Genomic DNA, 19,058 nt, shown 5'->3' on the forward strand with positions numbered 1-19,058 from the left:
TACTCTGTATCTCATAACTCCTACAGATTTTTGTCTATATTCTCACACTCCGTTGGCTTCCATTCATTTATTAACCAGTTCATTTTGTTTACTGCTTATCCCTATGGATATCACAGTTTTATCCTTTCAGAAAATGCCCTTCCCCCTCCCTGTAGTCCAACAAACTTCTTTTGTCTCCCCAGTTCCAAAGGATCTAAAAGACCCTAATTGCAAATATTACTTCACTCTTCAAAAAGGGAGAGAGGCAGAAGAAAGGAAAATATAGGTCAGTTAGTCTGATTTCAGTGGCTGGGAAAGATGTTGGAGTTGATTATTAAAGATGAGGTCATATTATTGGGCAGCTAATATATGTTGTGCTACCTTCTGGTCTTTCTTCCATGGCCAACCCGAGTGCCCTAACTGGGTGGCGATGGAGCTGAGCTCCACTAAAGAATTATCTATCTCTGCACTTCTTGGCTCTGCGCTCCCGAGTAGTCTGCCCAGATCAATAGCTAATCCTCTTGTTAGACACACTTTGCGTATATGGGCTCAGTTCAGGAAATGCTATGGTTTCCAGGGGTTTTCCGTTTCCAGCCCTATTGCTCATAATCACCTTTTTTTACCTACTACATACGATTCAGCATTCCAGGTTTGGTATAGGAAGGGCATTAGACATTTTGAAGATCTTTTCATTGATAATCGCTTCGCTTCTTTTCAGCAGCTCTCTGTTAAGTTCAATCTGTCTAATGCTCATTTTTTCAGATATCTCCAAATTCGACACTTTATTGCTCCTTTAATTCCTAACTTTCCTGAAATGCCTGCGAAAAATGCTATGGACCTATTTCTTTCCATGAATCCACTAGGTAAAGGCTTAATATCAATCATCCAAGATAAATTAGCAGCCTTACGACGGGCCCCCATGGATAAGATCAAAATGGCCTGGGAGCAGGATTTAAATATCTCCTTATCTGAGGAGAGCTGGGGTTCAGTTCTCAAATCAGTTAACTCAACCTCTCTTTGTGCTCGCCACTGCCTTTTACAGTTTAAGATTGTTCATAGAGCCCATTTGTCTAAATCTAAACTATCTCGATTCTACCCTAGCGTTAGTCCGCTCTGTGATAAATGCAAGAGGGGCGTGGCCTCTCTTATCCATATGTACTGGTTCTGTCCTAGCTTGGAGAAATTCTGGAAAGATGTCTTCACTACGTTATCGTGTATTCTGAATCAGCACCTAGAACCAAACCCCTTAATTGCTCTGTTTGGTTTTTGGGGCGAGACAGATTTATGTCTGGATCCGACCAAATGCCGAATATTATCCTTTGCCTCTCACCTGGCTAGACGCTTGATCCTCCTCAGATGGAGAGATGTTGCCCCGCCCACTCATGCTCAATGGCTTAACGACATCATGGCCTGTTTGGACCTCGAAAAAATTCATTATTCAGTTCTGAATTCGGATCTAAAGTTCCATAAGGTCTGGGGACCTTTTATCGAGTACTTTCATAACCTTCCTCTTGACTAGGGTTTTTTTCTTGCTTTCAGCTCCTTTTTTTTTCTGGTAGAAGGCATTATTACCCTCTGTTGCTGAGTGTATTCACAGTCTGGGAGTTTGGCTGTCCTGACTTATACTCTCTATATTGTGTTGTGGTTGGTCTGGAGTTGCTGTTTTTTCTTGTGTTGTGGGGCTTGGGGAGGACACTAAGCTTACTTGTCTTTAATTCAGGTGCTTTTTTTTTGCTAAATTCTCTTCCTTTGTAGCATATTGTTATTGTATGCTTAATTTTGCACTGTTTTAATGTTCCTCATTGGGATTTGGGGTTTTTAATTTGTAAAATGTTTTGAAAAACTAATTAAAAAAAATTAAAAAAAAAGATGAGGTCTCTGGGTACTTGGAAACAAATCATAAAATAGGCCATATAGAGCATGGTTACCTCAAGAGAAAATCTTCTACCACCCCATGGTATTACAGGAAAGATTCTAGCATGGATAAAGCAATGGCTGATTGGCAAGAGAGACAAAGAGGTAAAGGGAGTCTTTTCTGGTTGGCTGCTGGTGACTAGCGATGTTCCACAGAGATCTGTTTTGGGACCGATTCATTTTATGTTATGTATCAGGATTTGGATGATGGAATTGATGACTTCATTGCAAAGTTTGCAGACAATATGGATAGGTGGAAGGGCGGTAGTCTTCAGGAAATAGAGAAGCTACAGAAGGACTTAGACAGATTAGGAGAATGAGCAAAGAAATGGCAGACAGAATACAGTGTCAGTAAGTTTATGGTCATGCACTTTAATAGAAGAAATGAAAAGATTGACTATTTTCTAAATGGAAAGCAAATACAAAAAGCTGAGGTGCAAACGGACTTGGGAGTCCTTGTGCAGGATTCCCTAAAGTATAATTTGCAGGTTGAGTCTGTGGTGAGGAAGGTAAATGCAACATTAGAATTCATTTCAAAAGAACTAGATTATAAAAGCAAGGATGTAATGTTGAGACTTTACGAAGCACTGGTGAGAGAGTATCGTGAGCAGTTTTGAGTTCCTGATCTTACAAAGGATGTGCTGAAACTGAAGGGGGTTCAAAGGAGGTTCATGAAAATGATTCCAGGATTGAATGGCTTGTCATACGCAGAGTGTTTGCTGGCCTGTATTCACTAGAGATCAGAAGAATGAGGGGTGACTGCATTGAAACCTATTGAATTTTGAAAGACTTTGATAGAGTGGATTTGGAGAGGATATTTCCTATGGTGGGAAGGTCTATGACCAGAGGGCACAGCATCAGCATAGAGGGGCATCCTTTTAGGATGGAGATGAGGAGGAATTTCTTTAGCCAGGGAGTGGTGAATCTGTCGAATTCTTTGTCACAGGCAACTGTAGACACCAAGTTTTTATGTATATTTAAAGTAGAGGTTGATAGAGTCTTGATTAGTCAGGCCATGAAGGTTTATGGGAGAAGGCAGGAGATTGGGGTTGAGAGGAAAATTGGATCAGTCATGATAAAATGGTGGAGTAGCCTCGATGGGCCAAATGGCCTAATTTTGCTCCTATATCTTATTGTCCTATGGTCTAGATGCAGTAGCTCACTTGTCTGGATTAAATTCCATCTGCTCTGCCCAGCTTTCTGGTTGAATTATGTACTCTGAATTTTCAGGCAACCATTCAGGCTACCAACAATTCCACCAATCTATGTAACGTCAGCAAATTTATCAGAATATGTACATTCTCATCCAAGTTATTTATATATACATGACAAACAACAAAGGTTTGAATGATATACCATTGGTTACAGGCCTCAACTCAGTAAAACAATCCTCTACCACTGCTCTCTGCCTCCCATTGCTAAGACAATTTTGGATCCAGTTTGCCAAAACTCCTAGGACCCGATGTGCCTCAACTTTCTGGAAAAAAAAATCCATATATACTATATCTACCATTTTGCCTTAATTAATTTTCTTGGTAAACTTAAATTGGTGAGATATGGGAGCAGCATTAGGCCATTCTGCTGATCGTCTACTCTGCCATTCTATATTATCTCTCTCAACCCATTCTCCTACCTTCTCCCCATAATCTTTTACACCCTGATTAATCAAGAACATATCAAACTCTGGTTTAAATATACCCAAGTACTTGACATCCAAAGCCATCTGTGGCTATGAACTCCAGAGGTTCATCATCCTCTGGATAAAGAAATTCTTCATCTGTTCTAAAGAGTCTTACTCCTATTCTGAGGCTGTGCCCGCTGGTCCTAGACTCCACAACTATAGGAAACATCTTCTCCATGTGCACTTTGTCTAGGACTTTCAATATTTGATAGGTTTCAATGAGATCCTTCCTCATTCTTCTTAATTCCAGTGAGTACAGGCTCAGGAGCCATCAAACACTCTGCATACATTAACCCTTTCATTCACAAGATCATTTTCATAACCTCCTCTGGACCTTCTCTAAAGCCAGTACATCCTTTCTTAGGTAAGGGACCCAAAACTTCTCACAGTACTCAAACTGCAGATTGACCAATGCCTTATAAAACCTCAGCATTACATCCTTGCTTTTATATTCTAGTCCTCTCAAAGTAAATGCTAACATTGCAATTGCCTTTCTCACCGACTCAACCTGTAAGTTAACCTTTAGGGACTCCTGCACAAGGTCACCCAAGTTGCTTTGTACCTCTGATTTCTGAATCGCTCCCCACTTATGTATCTTTATTCCTTTTACCAAAGAGCATGACCATACACTTCCCGACACTATATTCCATCTGCCATTCTGCTAATCTGTATAAATCCTTCTGCAAATTCCATGCCTTTTCAGCACTACCTGTCTCTCCACCTACCTTTGTGCCGTCTACCATCTTGGCCACAAAGCTATCAATTCTGTCATTTAACTTGAAATATAATGTGAAAAGAAGTGGTTGCAACACCAGACCCTGCAGAACACCACTAGTCACTGGCAGCCAACCAGAAAAGGTCCCATTCTTCTCCACTCTTTGCCTTCTGCCAGTCAGCCAATCTTCTATCCATGCTAGTATCTTCCCTGGAATACCATGGGCATCTATTTTGTTTAGCAGCCTTATGTGTAGCACATTGTGAAATCCTTTCTGAGGATTCATTGCGGGTGTGCTGCTCAAGATTTCTAGCATTTGCAGAATCTCTTGTGTGTCAGATTTGTGAGGTAGGTTTTCCCATGTACATAACCATGCCAACTTCCCAAATTATTTTCTGCCTTTCCAAACTCTCTAAAACTCAGTAACAATGTTCTATTCTGGATATGTACTTCTTTCTTTTTCTAGATAAAACCCTCAATTTATTTTGTCTCTACTTCTTTCTGAATACATAATTACTCAACAAAAATGCATTACCCAGTAAAGCAAAGGCAACATAACAATCTGATCATTAAATGATGGTGCAGGCAAAGCTTTTTCCACCACTATGGGCCTCAAAGTCTTACACTCTGTGGTGTGGAGACCAAAGTCCAATGACATATATCTTGGGTTATCTGGTGAACTGTGCAGAATGACAGTGCCAAGGAAAGAAAAAATAAAACTTGCTAGTAAAACTTTAAAAAAAGATAGGAATGGACAGAAAAAATATACGAGCTTGAATTGACAGTATAATGATCATTAACAGTGATTCTGAGAATAATAGTGAAGGAAAATCTAAAATATAAAAAATATTTTCCAAAAAAACACATCAACCAGCAGCAAAAAATCAGTGTGAAAAATATTGGGAAATTAAAAGTAAAATTAAAATAGAGATGAATGGCTAATACAATCAATTGGACTGAATTACTATCATGGCATAGATTAATATATTAAATATTGTCATTGCTTATCTTTACTCCAGTTGCCTTTCTTAATCAATAATTCAAAATGATTAATATTTAATGTTGCAACTAAGTAAAGAAGAAAAGCAGAGGTTACAGGACAGAAATAAAGAGCAAAAGACAATTAGACCACATTACATATAAATAGGCAAGGTACTGTTTTGAAATTCATTTATGGGATTTATAAAGTTAAGCACTATGAAGACACAGAACTTCACTATTTTAAATCCTTACAGGATCCTTGCCTATAAATAGATAACAAAACACAAAGAACTTGAACACTTTTCTTTTACATTCTTAGAATAAGACCTCTTTAATTTTCCAAATCACTTTGTTACAGACTACAACATAATACAGAGTTTAACAAGGACCTGGAAATATGAGTGAACATTTATAATGTCCACTGACACATGAGGAATTAACAAAAGGAAGAAGGGAGGGGGAAAGCAACAGAGACACTTCCTCACTGTGCTCAACATGTACATTCCCAGCAATGACAACATTCACAACACCAAGCCACAGAACATCACAAGTTTACTTTGAGCAAATATTGATAAATATATATATATAAACAATGAATAAAGGTGGTGAGGTTTAAAAAAATAAGAATAAGGACTATTGGAAAGGGTTGCAAGCAAGGAATCCAATAAATTCTTCACTGAACATTGTCTCTCCTACCCAAGGAATTTGGTTCCTGATGGCCCAAGCTGCAGGATTCGGCTAACCAAGCTTTCTCCCTCATTTAGAGGGGGAGGAGAGTTAGGAAGATGAAGCTTACTGCGTATTCCAAAGCAGCAGTGGAAGAGAGAAGATGAAAAGTATAAAACCAACATATATTCACTTCTGCTCCTAATTTACCTTTGATACTCAAGTTTTTATTGCTTTTCAAAACTGAAATAATAAGAATTTTTTAATGTTTTTTTCTCAGCAGACTAATAATATTAGGGATTTTATAGGCATGTGGTCAAATGTTTAATTGCTTATTAAGAGCTGAATAATTCATGCTTACAAATATTCAATTATTTTAATGGGATTCTAAGACTTAGAACAACCAACTGGCAATTGGGTAAATAGTGAAGATGATAATTATTTGTGAAAGGTATATACTGTAGCTTTCTCTTTCCTCTGTTCAACATTGCTCTAAGCTAGCCTTCACACGAATTTCTATTAGAAGCTCTATCAAAGTAAAGTCAGATGGGAAATGGCAAGAAGCACTTTAGTAGGCATTACGTACTAATTGTTTCTATTTCAATGTTAGTGAAAATATCCATTTGCAAAACAGCTATCATGTTAGCATTTGGTAAAACATTAAAGTCGTAATTAGATCAGAGTCTTCCCTCTAAGTTTATAATTTTGCCACTTTGTGTTTGATTAAGTTGCTTGCAAATAGTTAAATGATTCTTAAGAGTTTTAGAACTAACATGAACACTTTTATTGGTAATAGATCTAAAACCTGCAGAATAAGATTAAAAGCATTTTATAGGCAATCTCATTCACTGTAGTGGAGAGAGAAATGATTAAAAGGACATGATGTGATGACAGGAAGATGGAGTTGTTAATCAAAATAAGAATTACCTCTTCTTGATGTCAATATTCTAATATAAAATTGCAACTTTGTATCAACAACTTCAATAACAATTTATTTAAGATAATTTAGAATTCTTTCTCCCTTCAGAATAGGTCACTAATAACTTTATAGGTCAGTCCTTATACCAAATACTGCATCTTGATTACTTTGTTTTGTCAGTATACATTACACATTTTGCCACATTAAATAGCAAAGGGTTCGAAATGTACAATATACAACTTGTAATTAACATGAAATTAAATCTTGCTTTTAAGCAAGAAAAGATATAACAGTAAAGTTATCAATAAGATTGAAAGAGTATACAGAAAATTTACAAGGATGTTGCTAGGACTTGAGGACCTGAGTTTTAGGGAAAGATTGAATAGGTTAGAATTTTATTTCCCCAGAGCGCAGGGAAATGAAGGGAATTTTGATAGAGGTATTCAAAATTATGGGGGGTACAAATAGGGTAAATGCAAACAGGTTTTTTTCCACTGAGGTTGCGTGGGACTACAACTAGGGATCATGGTTTAGGGTAAAAGGTGTTGAAGAGGAAGATGAGAGAACTTCTTCACTCAGAGGGTGGTGAGAGCGTGGAATGAGATGCCAGTGGAAGGGGTGGATTTGGGTTGAATTTCAGCATTGAAGAGAAAGTAGGTTACGTGCATGGAGGGGCTATGGAATGGTACAGGGAGTAAGCAGATTAATAGTTTGGCATTGACCAGGTGGTTCAAAGGGCCAGTTCTTGTGCTGTAGAGTTCTTATACTCTATGATTTCAAATCTTGGATTTTTCTGACGTCTGTGTTACGGACACTATAAGTGATTACAATACAAACTGATCAGGTTTGTAGATATGCATGTTCTTTCACATCAGCAGGCTACCCCTTAGCAAAATAAACTAGTCTTCTAATTTTTTTCAGAATGTACCTTTCAATTTATCAAAATTAGCAACATACAATTTTTCTTCAAGAGAAAAATGATTAATATTATACAAAGCAAAAGATAAAATTGGTGGTGGTATAGATTACTTGCATTTTCAGCAACTCACCCAAGGAACTGTGCACCCGATGGCCCAACTTCAATTAACCTGCTGGCATGTCCCTCTCCTTCCACCATGGGAGGCATTGTAGCCAGTCTGTGACGTTTAACCAGGCGGCAAGTGACACGAGTTGGGGCTGTGCACTTCCGAGGAGGAATGATAATGCGAAGCCCATTATGGCGACAGCCACGCATAGATCCACCCCGAGCATCCACCATAAAGCTAACCAGAAAGCTGGAATAAACACAAAGCTTTTATCATCCACTTCATTCTTGTGGTAAGAGATCATAACATAGTGTGAGGTTTGCAGCACTCATGTGTGGCAGAATACGAATAATTAAAGGAAGCATTCCCTCAACGTATGACCACAAAAACATGTAAACCTGAAACTGCAGTAGATTCCAAGGTTCCATCTGGATGGTCCTTGCTATCTCACCAGATAACATTTCCAGTTGATCGCTTTTGTGAAAAGCAGAGTTCATAAGTGATAAAAATGAAAGAATTTGTTGATATTATTAATGCTAACCGATCTATCTGGACACACCGTTAGAAACAGGAATTATAGCTTTTTTTTTCCAATTTCATAGAAAGCTCTAAGTAGAAGTAGAATGGTAACAAGAACACAAGTTATCCTGGAGTCACTGGAAGTGCAGAGCGACCCACACAAATGTTCAAGGACATCTTCAATCTCTTATTGCTGCAGTTAGAGGTTCCTTCCTGCTTCAAAAAGGCTAAGATCATATGAGTGCCCAAGAAAAGCAAGGTGAGTTGCCTTCATGACTATTGCCCAGTTGCACTCATATTGACTGTGATGAAGCACTTTGAGAGGTTCATCATGGCGAAAAACAACTCCTACCCAAGCAAGAATTTGGACCCGCTGCAATTTGCCTATCACCTCAATAGTCCACAGTGGATGCTCTCCACTCAGCCTTGGTTCACCTGGACAATTGCAATACCTACATCAGACTGCTGTTTATTGATTACAGCTCAGTGTTCCACACCATCTTACCCTCAGTACTGATCAACAAGCTCCAAAACCTGGGCCTCTGTATCTCCTTCTGCAACAATATCGTTGATTTCCTCATCAGGAGAACACAATCAGTGCAGATTAGAAATAACATCTCCTCTTCGCTGACACTTATCACTGGCATATCTCAAGGATGCATGCTTAACTGTTCTACTCTCTCTACATACACAACTGTGTGGCTGGGCACAGCTTAAAAAGCATCTATAAATGTCGATGAAACAACTATTCTTGGCATAATTTTAGATGGTGGAGGAGACATATAGGAGTGAGTAAATCAGCTGGTTAAATGGTGTCATGACAACAACTTTGTACTTAAAGTCAGTAAGACCAAGGAGTTGACAATGGCTTTCAGGAAGGGGAAGTCAAGAGAACACACACCAGTTCTCACCAGCAACGGAAAGAGTGAGCGGTTTCAAGTTCCTGGATGTCAGCATCTCTGAAGACCTATCCTGGGCCCAACATACTAGTGCAATTACAAAGAAGGTGCAACAGCACTACGTTTCACGAGGAGTTTGAGGAGAATTGGTATGCTACTGAAGTCTCACAAATTTCTTCAGAAGTACTGTGGAGAGCATTCCATCTGGTTGCGTCACTATCTCATTTGGAGGGGGTTCTGCACAGGACTGGAAAAAGCTGCAGCAAATTCCGTCAGCTCCATTGTGGACACTAGCCTCCCAACATCAAGGACATCTTCAGAAGATGATGCCTCAAAAAGGTGGAATTTTTCATTAGGACACACATCACCCAGGACATACCCTGTTCTTATTGTTACCAGCAAGGAGGCAGTACAAGAGCCTGAAGATGCATACTCAATGTTTCAGGAGCAGTTTCTCCTCTGCCATCAGATAGCTGAACCTTGTACACTAACTCACTATTTTATCTCTCTTTTTGCACTACTTATTCAGTTACATTTTTAAATATATTTTTGTTGTAATTCATAGTTTTTCCTTTATTATTATGTATTGCGAAGTACTCCTGCCACAGTCCAACAAATCTCATGATATATGCCAGTGAAATTAAACTTGATCACAAACTAAAGAAAATCTGTGGATGCTGGAAATCCAAGCAACACAGTCAAAATGTTGGAGGAACTCAGCAGGCCAAGTAGCATCTATGGAAAAGAATAAACAGTCGATGATCTGGGGCAAGATCCGAAATGTCGACTGTTTACACTTTCCATAGATTCTGCCTGGCTTGCTAAGTTCCTCCAGCATTTTGTGTGTGTTGCCTGATATTAAACCTGATTCTGATTCAAGCTGAAATATCGTCTGCAACTGGACAAAACCTCAGAGCTGAATAGTATGAAATTCGTGGCAGGACACAAAACTTTGAACAAGGAAGATTTATAAATTTTGCAATCAATAGATAGATAGATACTTTATTGATTCCATAGGAAATTACAGTGTCACAGTAGCATTATAATTGCACAGATATAGAAATATTAGAATAGAAGAAAGAATAACAAAAGTTACCTTAAAAACTTGATAAGATATTTTATTACACCCTCTCGGAAATCCCATTATGATAGTAACCTTCCTGTTTGCTGGAGAAATTGTGGAAGTCAAAATACAAACCATTATCATATTTTCTGGGAATGCTCCGTTATCAAAGACTATTGGAGTGGGATACATTACGCCCTACAAGACATCTTTAAATGTGAAATACCTTTAGAAAGGAAGACCATATATTTTGGATATATACCTCAAGAATGGTTGAAAAGAGGTAAATATTTAATGAATTTACTGTTGGTGGCTGGCAAAAAGACTCCTACTAGGAAATGGTTATCACAGGAGAGCCCAACTTTAAACACATGGATAGAAATTACAATGGACATTTGCTTGTTCTTCCTTTCCTCTCCTTTCTCTAAGTGTATACCTCAGATAAATATTAAGTGGCAATTTAAGGCAAATATGACTATATGATATATATGTATAGTATCTGAAATACATCTTATGGAAATGTTTGTTTGATGATGAACTTCAATAAAAATTATATTACAAAAAATTAAGATGTACAAGATGATAAATGAAAGATTACAAGATTTGAAAGATTTCCAAGTTCACATGATAAGATGGTAGTGCAAGAATGTTATACAGTAGTATATTATACTCCATCCAGATAAGAAGTGGTGTCTGTGATAGCAGAATATAGTAAACAGAGCAAAATGCAGCTCCATTGAGTGAACTTGGCCATTTTTCCTTGGAGCGATGGAGGATGAGAGGTGACCTGATAGAGATGATGAGAGGCATTGATTGTGTGGATAGTCAGAGGCTGGAATAGCTAGCACAAGAGGGCACAGTTTTAAGGTGCTTGGAAATAGGTACAGAGGAGACGTCAGAGGCAAGTTTATTACGCAAAGAGTGCGTGGAATGGGCTGCTGGCGACGGTGGTGGAGATGGATACAATAGGGTCTTTTAAGAGACTCCTGGATAGGTACATGGAGCTCAGAAAAATAGAGGGCTATGGGTAACCCCAGGTAATTTCTAAAGTAAGTACATGTTTGGCACAGCATTGTGGGCCAAAGAGCCTGTATTGTGCTATAGGTTTTCTATGTTTCTATGTTAAACAGGTTAATATTAATTAAGTAAATATGCATATTGCAAATATTTCCCTAAAATTAGTACATGATACAGAAACAAGGTGGAGAAGACGTCAGCAACAAGTACAACACTTGTTTGCTTCACAAGTATTGAAAGCTGCTTGCTGCTCTCCTTTATTCCTCTTCTCAGTTTTCTGGCAAAATGGGAGGAAGAACACCTTATTCTTTAACATCTTCAGATAAATTCAGTGACAATAAAAGTAATATCAATAATACTTTTGGACACTTGTTTACTTTATCACTTAAGCTTCCATTTCTTTAATAAAAGATGTTGTTGAAATGTTATCTGGTCAAATGGCAAGAAAATCAGTGAAGACTGCACCAGTTTAGAAATCAATTCCAGTGTTAGCATTTACACCACATTAGGCCTGCAAATGTTCATTGTGGTCACAAGTACATCAACAATTTCTAAAGGCAACAGTGTCAAATTATTAGAGAATTCTCTAATATACTTGGGTTAGTAAACCAAAATATAAGAATCGTTTTACTGCTTTCATGACATGCTAAAATAAAGTCAGCAATAGAATAAATATGTATTGTCATGCTTTTTACAACCGAACTGAGCTTTAGGTTATTCACTTTTATCATTCAGCCCATCAAGCCTGCTCTGCCATTCCATCATGGCTAATCCTAATCCACTCAATCTCATGCACCTGCCTTCACAACATATACTGACCGATCAGGAAACAATCAACTTCGGCCTTAAATATACCCACAGACTTGGCCTCCACAGCAGTCTGTGGCAAAGCATTCCACAGATTCGCTACTCTCTGGCTAAATAAATTCCTCCTCACCTCTATTCCAAAGGGTCACCCCTCAATTTTGAGGCTGTGCCCTCTAGTTCTGGATACCCCCACCATAGGAAACATCCTCTCCACATCCACCTTATCTAGTCCTTTCAACATTCGGTAGGTTGTCATGGTCATTCACTCATTAGAACAGCAGCTTGTTTGCTGAAAAAATTTCATCTGCAAAAAGTAAACATTTTAAACCTGTGTACTCTTCAAAACTGTCACAAAGAACAAAGTAAAAGTAACAATAGTCATCAGCTTCCAAACAAGAGAAAATCTTCAGATGCTGGAAATCAAAGCAACACACACAAAATGTCAGCAGGCCTTTATACTACTTGCATTTCTCTACATCTTCCTATATTTTAAGACGGGGGCAGAGTTCATGCATGGTTGTACTTATTTTTCCCTAATGTTATCTGCTCAAAGTTTATGCAACTTGAATAAAACATTAGAAATCTGTACTGGATTTATTTTGCTTTTGGAGTTTCTGCAATCTTCTACTTAGGGTTATTTTAAATACATTATATCAACCCTTGCTGGAAAATTTAACATGAATAAATCACCATGGCAAATGTCCACAAATTATACTCTGTTTCAAATTGCTAATAAGACTTTTTTAAAAAATTACATGTTCAAACACATGGTTATAAATGTTCTCAATAGTTCTCAAAGTCAAAATAACATTCACAAAAATTAATGCCAAAATAATGATACTGTGCAGTAAGGCTTTGAGCAGACACCTGAAGAAATCAGAGCATAGATTTTACAGTTTAGGTTGCAATTTGTAGGTGGATCACCAATTTCAGCCAAAGTAAATCCTCTTTCCCATTATATAATCTCACAATGTCAGTAATCCAGCAGAAGTGGTAGAGGCAGGTTCGATATTGTCACTTTTTAAAAAATTGGATCAGTATATGGACAGGAAAGGACTGGAGGGTTATGGGCTGATTGCGGGCCAGTGGAACTAGGTGAGAGTAAGCATTCGGCATGGACTAGAAGGGCTGAGATGGCCTGTTTCTGTGCTGTAATTGTTATATGGTTATAATTAAAGGCTTTTCTTATAATAAAGTAAACTTGTAGGAAATTAGTTATATTACTGGAAGTTGTTGCACACCTTTAAGAAAAATAATATAAAATAAACTGGATATCAAAGCAATGCTTGAAGGAATTGCAAACAAGCACTGTCAAATAATTAGCATAATTAGCATAATTAGCTTTAGAAATTTGAGAAAGGACAGGGAGGGAGGTACAAGAAGTGGGGGCATGGCACTGTTGATCAGAGATAGTGCCACGGCTGCAGGAAAGGAGGAAGTCATAGAGGGATTGTCTACGGGATCTCTGTGGGTGGAAGGTAGGAACAGGAAGGGGTCAATAACTCTACTGGATGTTTTTCATTGACCACCCAATGGTTACTGGGACATCGAGGAGCAGATAGGGAGACAGATTCTGCAAAGGGGTAATAACAACAGGGTTGTTCTGGTGAGAAATTTTTATTTCCCCAATATTGATTAGTATCTGCTTAGAACAAGGGGTTTAGACGGGGTGGAGTTTGTTAGGTGTGTTTAGGAAGGTTTCTTGACACAGTATGTAGTTAAGCCTACAAGAGGAGAGGCTGTACTTTATCTGGTATTGGGAAATGAACCTGGTCAGGTGTCAGATCTCTCAGTGGGAGAGCATTATGGAGATAGTGATCATAATTCCATCACCTTTACCATAGCATTAGAGAGAGATAGGAACAGACAAGATGGAAAAGTGTTTAACTGAAGCTATCAGGCAGGAACTTGGATTCATAAATTGGGAACAGATGTTCTCAGGAAAATGTACGGCAGAAATGTGGCAAATGTTCAGGGGATATTTGCAAAGGTTCTGCATAGGTACGTTCCAATGAGACAAGGAAAGGACGCTAGGGTACAGGAACCATGGTGTACAAAAGCTGTTGAAAATCTAGTCAAGAAGAAAAGCAAAGCTTGCGAAAGGTTCAAAAAACTAGGTAATGACAGAGATCTGGAAGATTATAAGACTAACAGGAAGGAGCTTAAGAATGAAACTAGGAGAGCCAGAAGAGGCCATGAGAAGGCCTTGGTGAACAGGATGAAGGAAACCCCAAGGTATTCTACAAGTATGTGAAGAGAAAGCAGATAAGATGTGAGAGAAAATGGCCTATCAAGTGTGACAGTAGAAAATTGTGCATGGAACCAGAGGAGACGGCAGAGGTATTTAATGAATGCTTTGCTTAAGTATTCACTATGGAAAAGGACCTTGGCAATTGCAGGGATGACTTGCAGTGGACTGAAAAGCTTGAGCACATAGATATTAAGAAAGAGGATGTGCTGGAGCTTTCGGAATGCATCAAGTTGGATAAGTCACTGGGACTGGATGAGATGTACCCCAAGCTACTGTGGGAGGCGATGGAGGAGATTGCTGAGCCTCTGGCGATGATCTTTGCATCATCAATGGGGATGGGAGGTTCCAGAGGATTGGAGTGTTCCCTTATTCAAGAAAGGGAGTAGAAATAGCCCTGGAAATTATAGACCAGTGAGTCTTAATTCAGTGGTTGGTAAGTTGATGGAAAAGATCCTGAGAGGCAGCATTTATGAACATTTGGAGAAGCATAATATGATTAAGAGTAGTCAGCATGGCTTTGTCAAAGGCATTCTGTCCCTTATGAGCCCGACTGAATTTTTTGAGGATGTGACTAAACACATTGATGAAGGAAGAGCAGTAGATGTAGTGTATATGGATTTCAGCAAGGCATTTGATAAGATACCCCATGCAAGGCTTGTTAAGAAAGTAAGGAGGCCTAGAATCCAAGGGGACATTGCTGTGCGGCTCCAGAATTGGCTTGCCCACAGAAGGTAAAGACCGGTTATAGATGGGTCATATTCTGCGTGGAGTTTGATCATCAGAGGTGTGCCTCAGAGATCTGTTCTGGGGACCTTACTCTTCATGATTTTTATAAATGACCTGGATGAGGAAGTGGAGGGATGGGTTAGTAAGTTTGCTGATGACACAAAGGTTGGCGGTGTTGTGGATAGTGTGGAGGGCTATCAGAGGTTACAGTGGGATGTCAATAGGATGCAAAACTGGGCTAAGAAGCGGCAGATGGAGTTCAACTCAGGTAAGTGTGAGGTGGTTCATTTTGGTAGGTCAAATATGATGGCAGAATATAGTATTAATGGTAAGACTGTTGGCAGTGTGGAGGATCAGAGGGATCTTGGGGTCCGAATCCATAGGACGCTAAAAGCAGCTGCGCAGGTTGACTCTGTGGTTAAAAATGCATATCGTGCATTGGCCTTCATCAATCGTGGGATTGAGTTTAAGAGCCGAGAGATAATGTTGCAGCTATATAGGACCCTGGTGAGACACCACTTGGAGGACTGTGTTCCTTTCTAGTTGCCTCACTGAAGGAAGAATGTGGAAACCGTAGAAAGGGTGCAGAAGAGATTTATGAGGATGTTGCCTGGATTGGGGAGCATGCCTTATGAGAATAGGTTGAGTGAACTCTGCCTTTTCTCCTTGGAGCAACGGAGGATGATAGATGACCTGAAAGAAGTGTATAAGATGATGAGAAGCATTGATTCATGTGAGTAGTCAGAGGCTTTTCCTCAGGGCTGAAATGGCTAGCATGAGAGGGCACAGTTTTAAGGTGCTTGGAAGTAGGTAAAGAGGAGATGTCAGGGGTAAGTTTTTTTAATGCAGACAGTTGTGTGTGCATGGAATGGGCTGCCAGCAAGATTGGTGGAGGCGGATGCAATACGGTCTTTTAAGAGACTCCTGGATAGGTACATGGAGCTCAGAAAAATAGAGGGCTATGGGTAACCATAGGTAATTTCTAAGATAAGTACATGTTTGACACAGCTTTGTGGGCAGAAGGGCCTGTAATGTGCTGTAGTTTTTCTGTGTTTCTATCCAGTCTATCCAGACCTTTCATGCCAAGCAAGATTTCACATTGATAAACTGTCCGCATATTCAACAAAAACTGTAATAAAACATTACCAACAGTGTCAACAATTCTATTTCTATACCTCTCAGCACCAAGTTTATAAAAAGAGAAGTCATGCCATTGCTCTGCATTGTTGATGATCTTCATACTCTAAGTGAAAAATATCGATGATCTCTGCTCTTCAAATAAGATTCTTGCAAAGTAACTACAGTTACTCTATAAAACTACATTTATTATAGAGTTGTGAACTTGGAGTGTTTGCTTAATTGACAGGATGTTTAGTCTCCTGATATCATCTGTCTGCAACTGTCACTCTTCTGTCCTCTCCCTCTCCCCTATTTCCCACCTACCCAAGTACAATCAAATCCATTTCTTTTACTATGAATTTAAAAGAACAATAATTTGGAGCCAATGTAAGTCTGACAATGACACAGGAACAATTTGACCCACTAGGTTCACACTATCTCTCAGGAGGAATCCATTCAGGCCTGTCCTCACCTCCTTCTGTCCCTATTCTCGGTAACTCTTTCACATCACCATCAACTTCCATTTGCTATTCCTTACAGTACACATAAAGCTACAATAGAAAATTAATCTTCTAGCACTGCTTTTGGATGTGGGCGCAGATAGTACCTGAAGTCGAGATCAACATTCCTCCAGTTACCATAGCAGCATTATCTCGATGTGCCCCTTGACTGCCAGGCTAAAACACATTATTGTTTTAAGTATTTGTAAATGAAACTTGCATTTGTTTCAGTTAATGCATCCATAACTGCAAAGCAGTGAAGGGATTTTGTGCCAAGGTTAGAGATAGTTGAAACAGCAAACGATATAAATGTAACCACACTCAAATCCAAAATGCAATTTTTCACCTTGATTCACTGTCAGGGACTGGAGAAGAATAGCTGAAACAGAATATGCATTTAAATACAGGGAAAGCCAGGCATAGAAAAGCAGCAGAAAGTTAATTACTTGAGAAGTCACATGACTGTGTGATAAGCAGAGTGTGAAAAGCAGCTGTCACCAGAGAATAATGTTGATCTTTAATGCTGGTAGCTTTCAAGGCAAAGGGGGAGTTTCAGAACAGCAAAAAATGTTGAAGGGGGCAATGGGTGCCTTGGAAAAAAAAGAGGACTTCAATGGGTGGGAGGGAATCAAAATACTTCCCAGGGTCATATTCATTCAATTAGATTCCAGTCACCAAAAATGCTTGAGAATCCCACCTGGATTAATCAACCAGAAGAACTTGTCAAATTAAATTAATTAGATGGTTCTTTGGTGATGGTAATAGTCATAGGTAACCTGCTAATTGATTTTCAATTGCCGGGGTGTGAAATGAAATCTCACATTCCTATAACAATACTGATTAGAAGACTACTTGATTTGTCATCAATGGACAATCGGTGATGTAAGCAGGTTAACAGGTCTCAAACAACACAGTTGTTTTACATGGCCAGTATTCAGCCATCGGGGTTTAGTTCCCACCACTGTTTGTAAGGAGTTCTGTCCGTGACTACATGGGGTTCGTTCTGCATTCCAAAGATGTACAGGTTAGGTTAAGGTTAGTAATTTATAAGCAGGCTATGTTGGCACTGGAAACATGAAACACTTTTGTGCTCCCTCCAGCACATCCTTGGACTGAGCTGCTCATTAACACAAATGACCTAGTTCACTGTATTTTTGATGTACATGTGACAAATTCGTAATCTAATTAAACCTACTTTTTATTAAACTCCTTGTAAAAAAAACATACAACAGACAATTGCAATGGGATAACAATAAGATTTCACTTAATGGAGGATGCAGAATCTGGAGCTAAATAATTTTAAAGTCACAAACATATTGAAGTGATAGAAATTACTCTACAATAGTTCATGCATGCCTCAAGCTTTGAAATCATCCTAAAATTCAATGTAATAATACTGACGACTCAGTTAATTTTAATGTTGGGGGTAAAAGTTGAGGATACTGCTTTGCTGCTGTAAGACTAAAAAATATGGCAGAACATAGAAGCACACATTGCAAAATAATGATCGCAAAATATTAAAAGAAAAAATAAACACGAGAAAGCCTGAGATGATGGAAATCCAGAGCAACACACACAAAATGCTGCAATAACTCAGCAGGTCAGGCAGCATCTATGGAAATGAATAAACAGTCGACATTTCAAGCCCAGACCCATCTTCAGCCCTGATGAAGGATCGTAGCCCAAAATATCGAATATCAATTCATTTCCATAGATGCTGCCTGACTTGCTGAGAAACTCTAGCATTTTGTGTGTGTTGCTATTAAAAGAAAAGTATTTTTATTTTTGCCAACAGGGTTTTATTTCATATGGTGAATCAATTCAAAATTACTATTCCTAACAGAAAACAGCAAAAGTAATGTATGATTAATCATTTTCAGCATACTTGATGCAAAAAGATAAATAAAGAGGGAATGTTTGTTGCAATGGGTTCATATTTTACCTGCTGTATGTAGAAGGAATTTTATTTTTTAGCTGAGTTTAAAATATGACACCCTAGTAATTTTGCCTAATGCTCACTGCTTTCTGCCAGCAACGTGGAAAACAACAAACACCCTCCAGGTGAACCATGTGATCAAACACATACATAGAAAAGGTGTAAAGTGGCAACAAAACTTTTCCCTTAAAGTTTACTGGAGTAGAACCTGCGTTCTCTCTGTACCATACAGGAAAACAATAAACTCCATGAAAATGAGGAAACCACATGGTTTAGCAGGTTGGGGTTAGAAACTTCCCATTAACACTACCAGAATACACATGGCAAAGGGAAATGGAAAT

General features: G+C 38.7%; 1 protein-coding gene across 2 annotated transcripts in view; it reads right to left on the reverse strand.

The window, feature by feature from the left end:
* ank2b (ankyrin 2b, neuronal) overlaps positions 1-19,058 on the reverse strand; it is an 801,710-nt gene that overhangs the window by 132,116 nt on the left and 650,536 nt on the right. For both annotated transcript variants that reach the window (XM_059988791.1, XM_059988792.1), the window contains exon 27: positions 7,905-8,129. In XM_059988791.1, coding sequence (XP_059844774.1) covers positions 7,905-8,129 — 225 coding nt within the window. The remainder of the gene's footprint in view (positions 1-7,904; positions 8,130-19,058) is intronic.

The sequence above is a fragment of the Hypanus sabinus genome, chromosome 14 (assembly GCF_030144855.1).
Source record: "Hypanus sabinus isolate sHypSab1 chromosome 14, sHypSab1.hap1, whole genome shotgun sequence".
Taxonomy (NCBI): domain Eukaryota; kingdom Metazoa; phylum Chordata; class Chondrichthyes; order Myliobatiformes; family Dasyatidae; genus Hypanus; species Hypanus sabinus.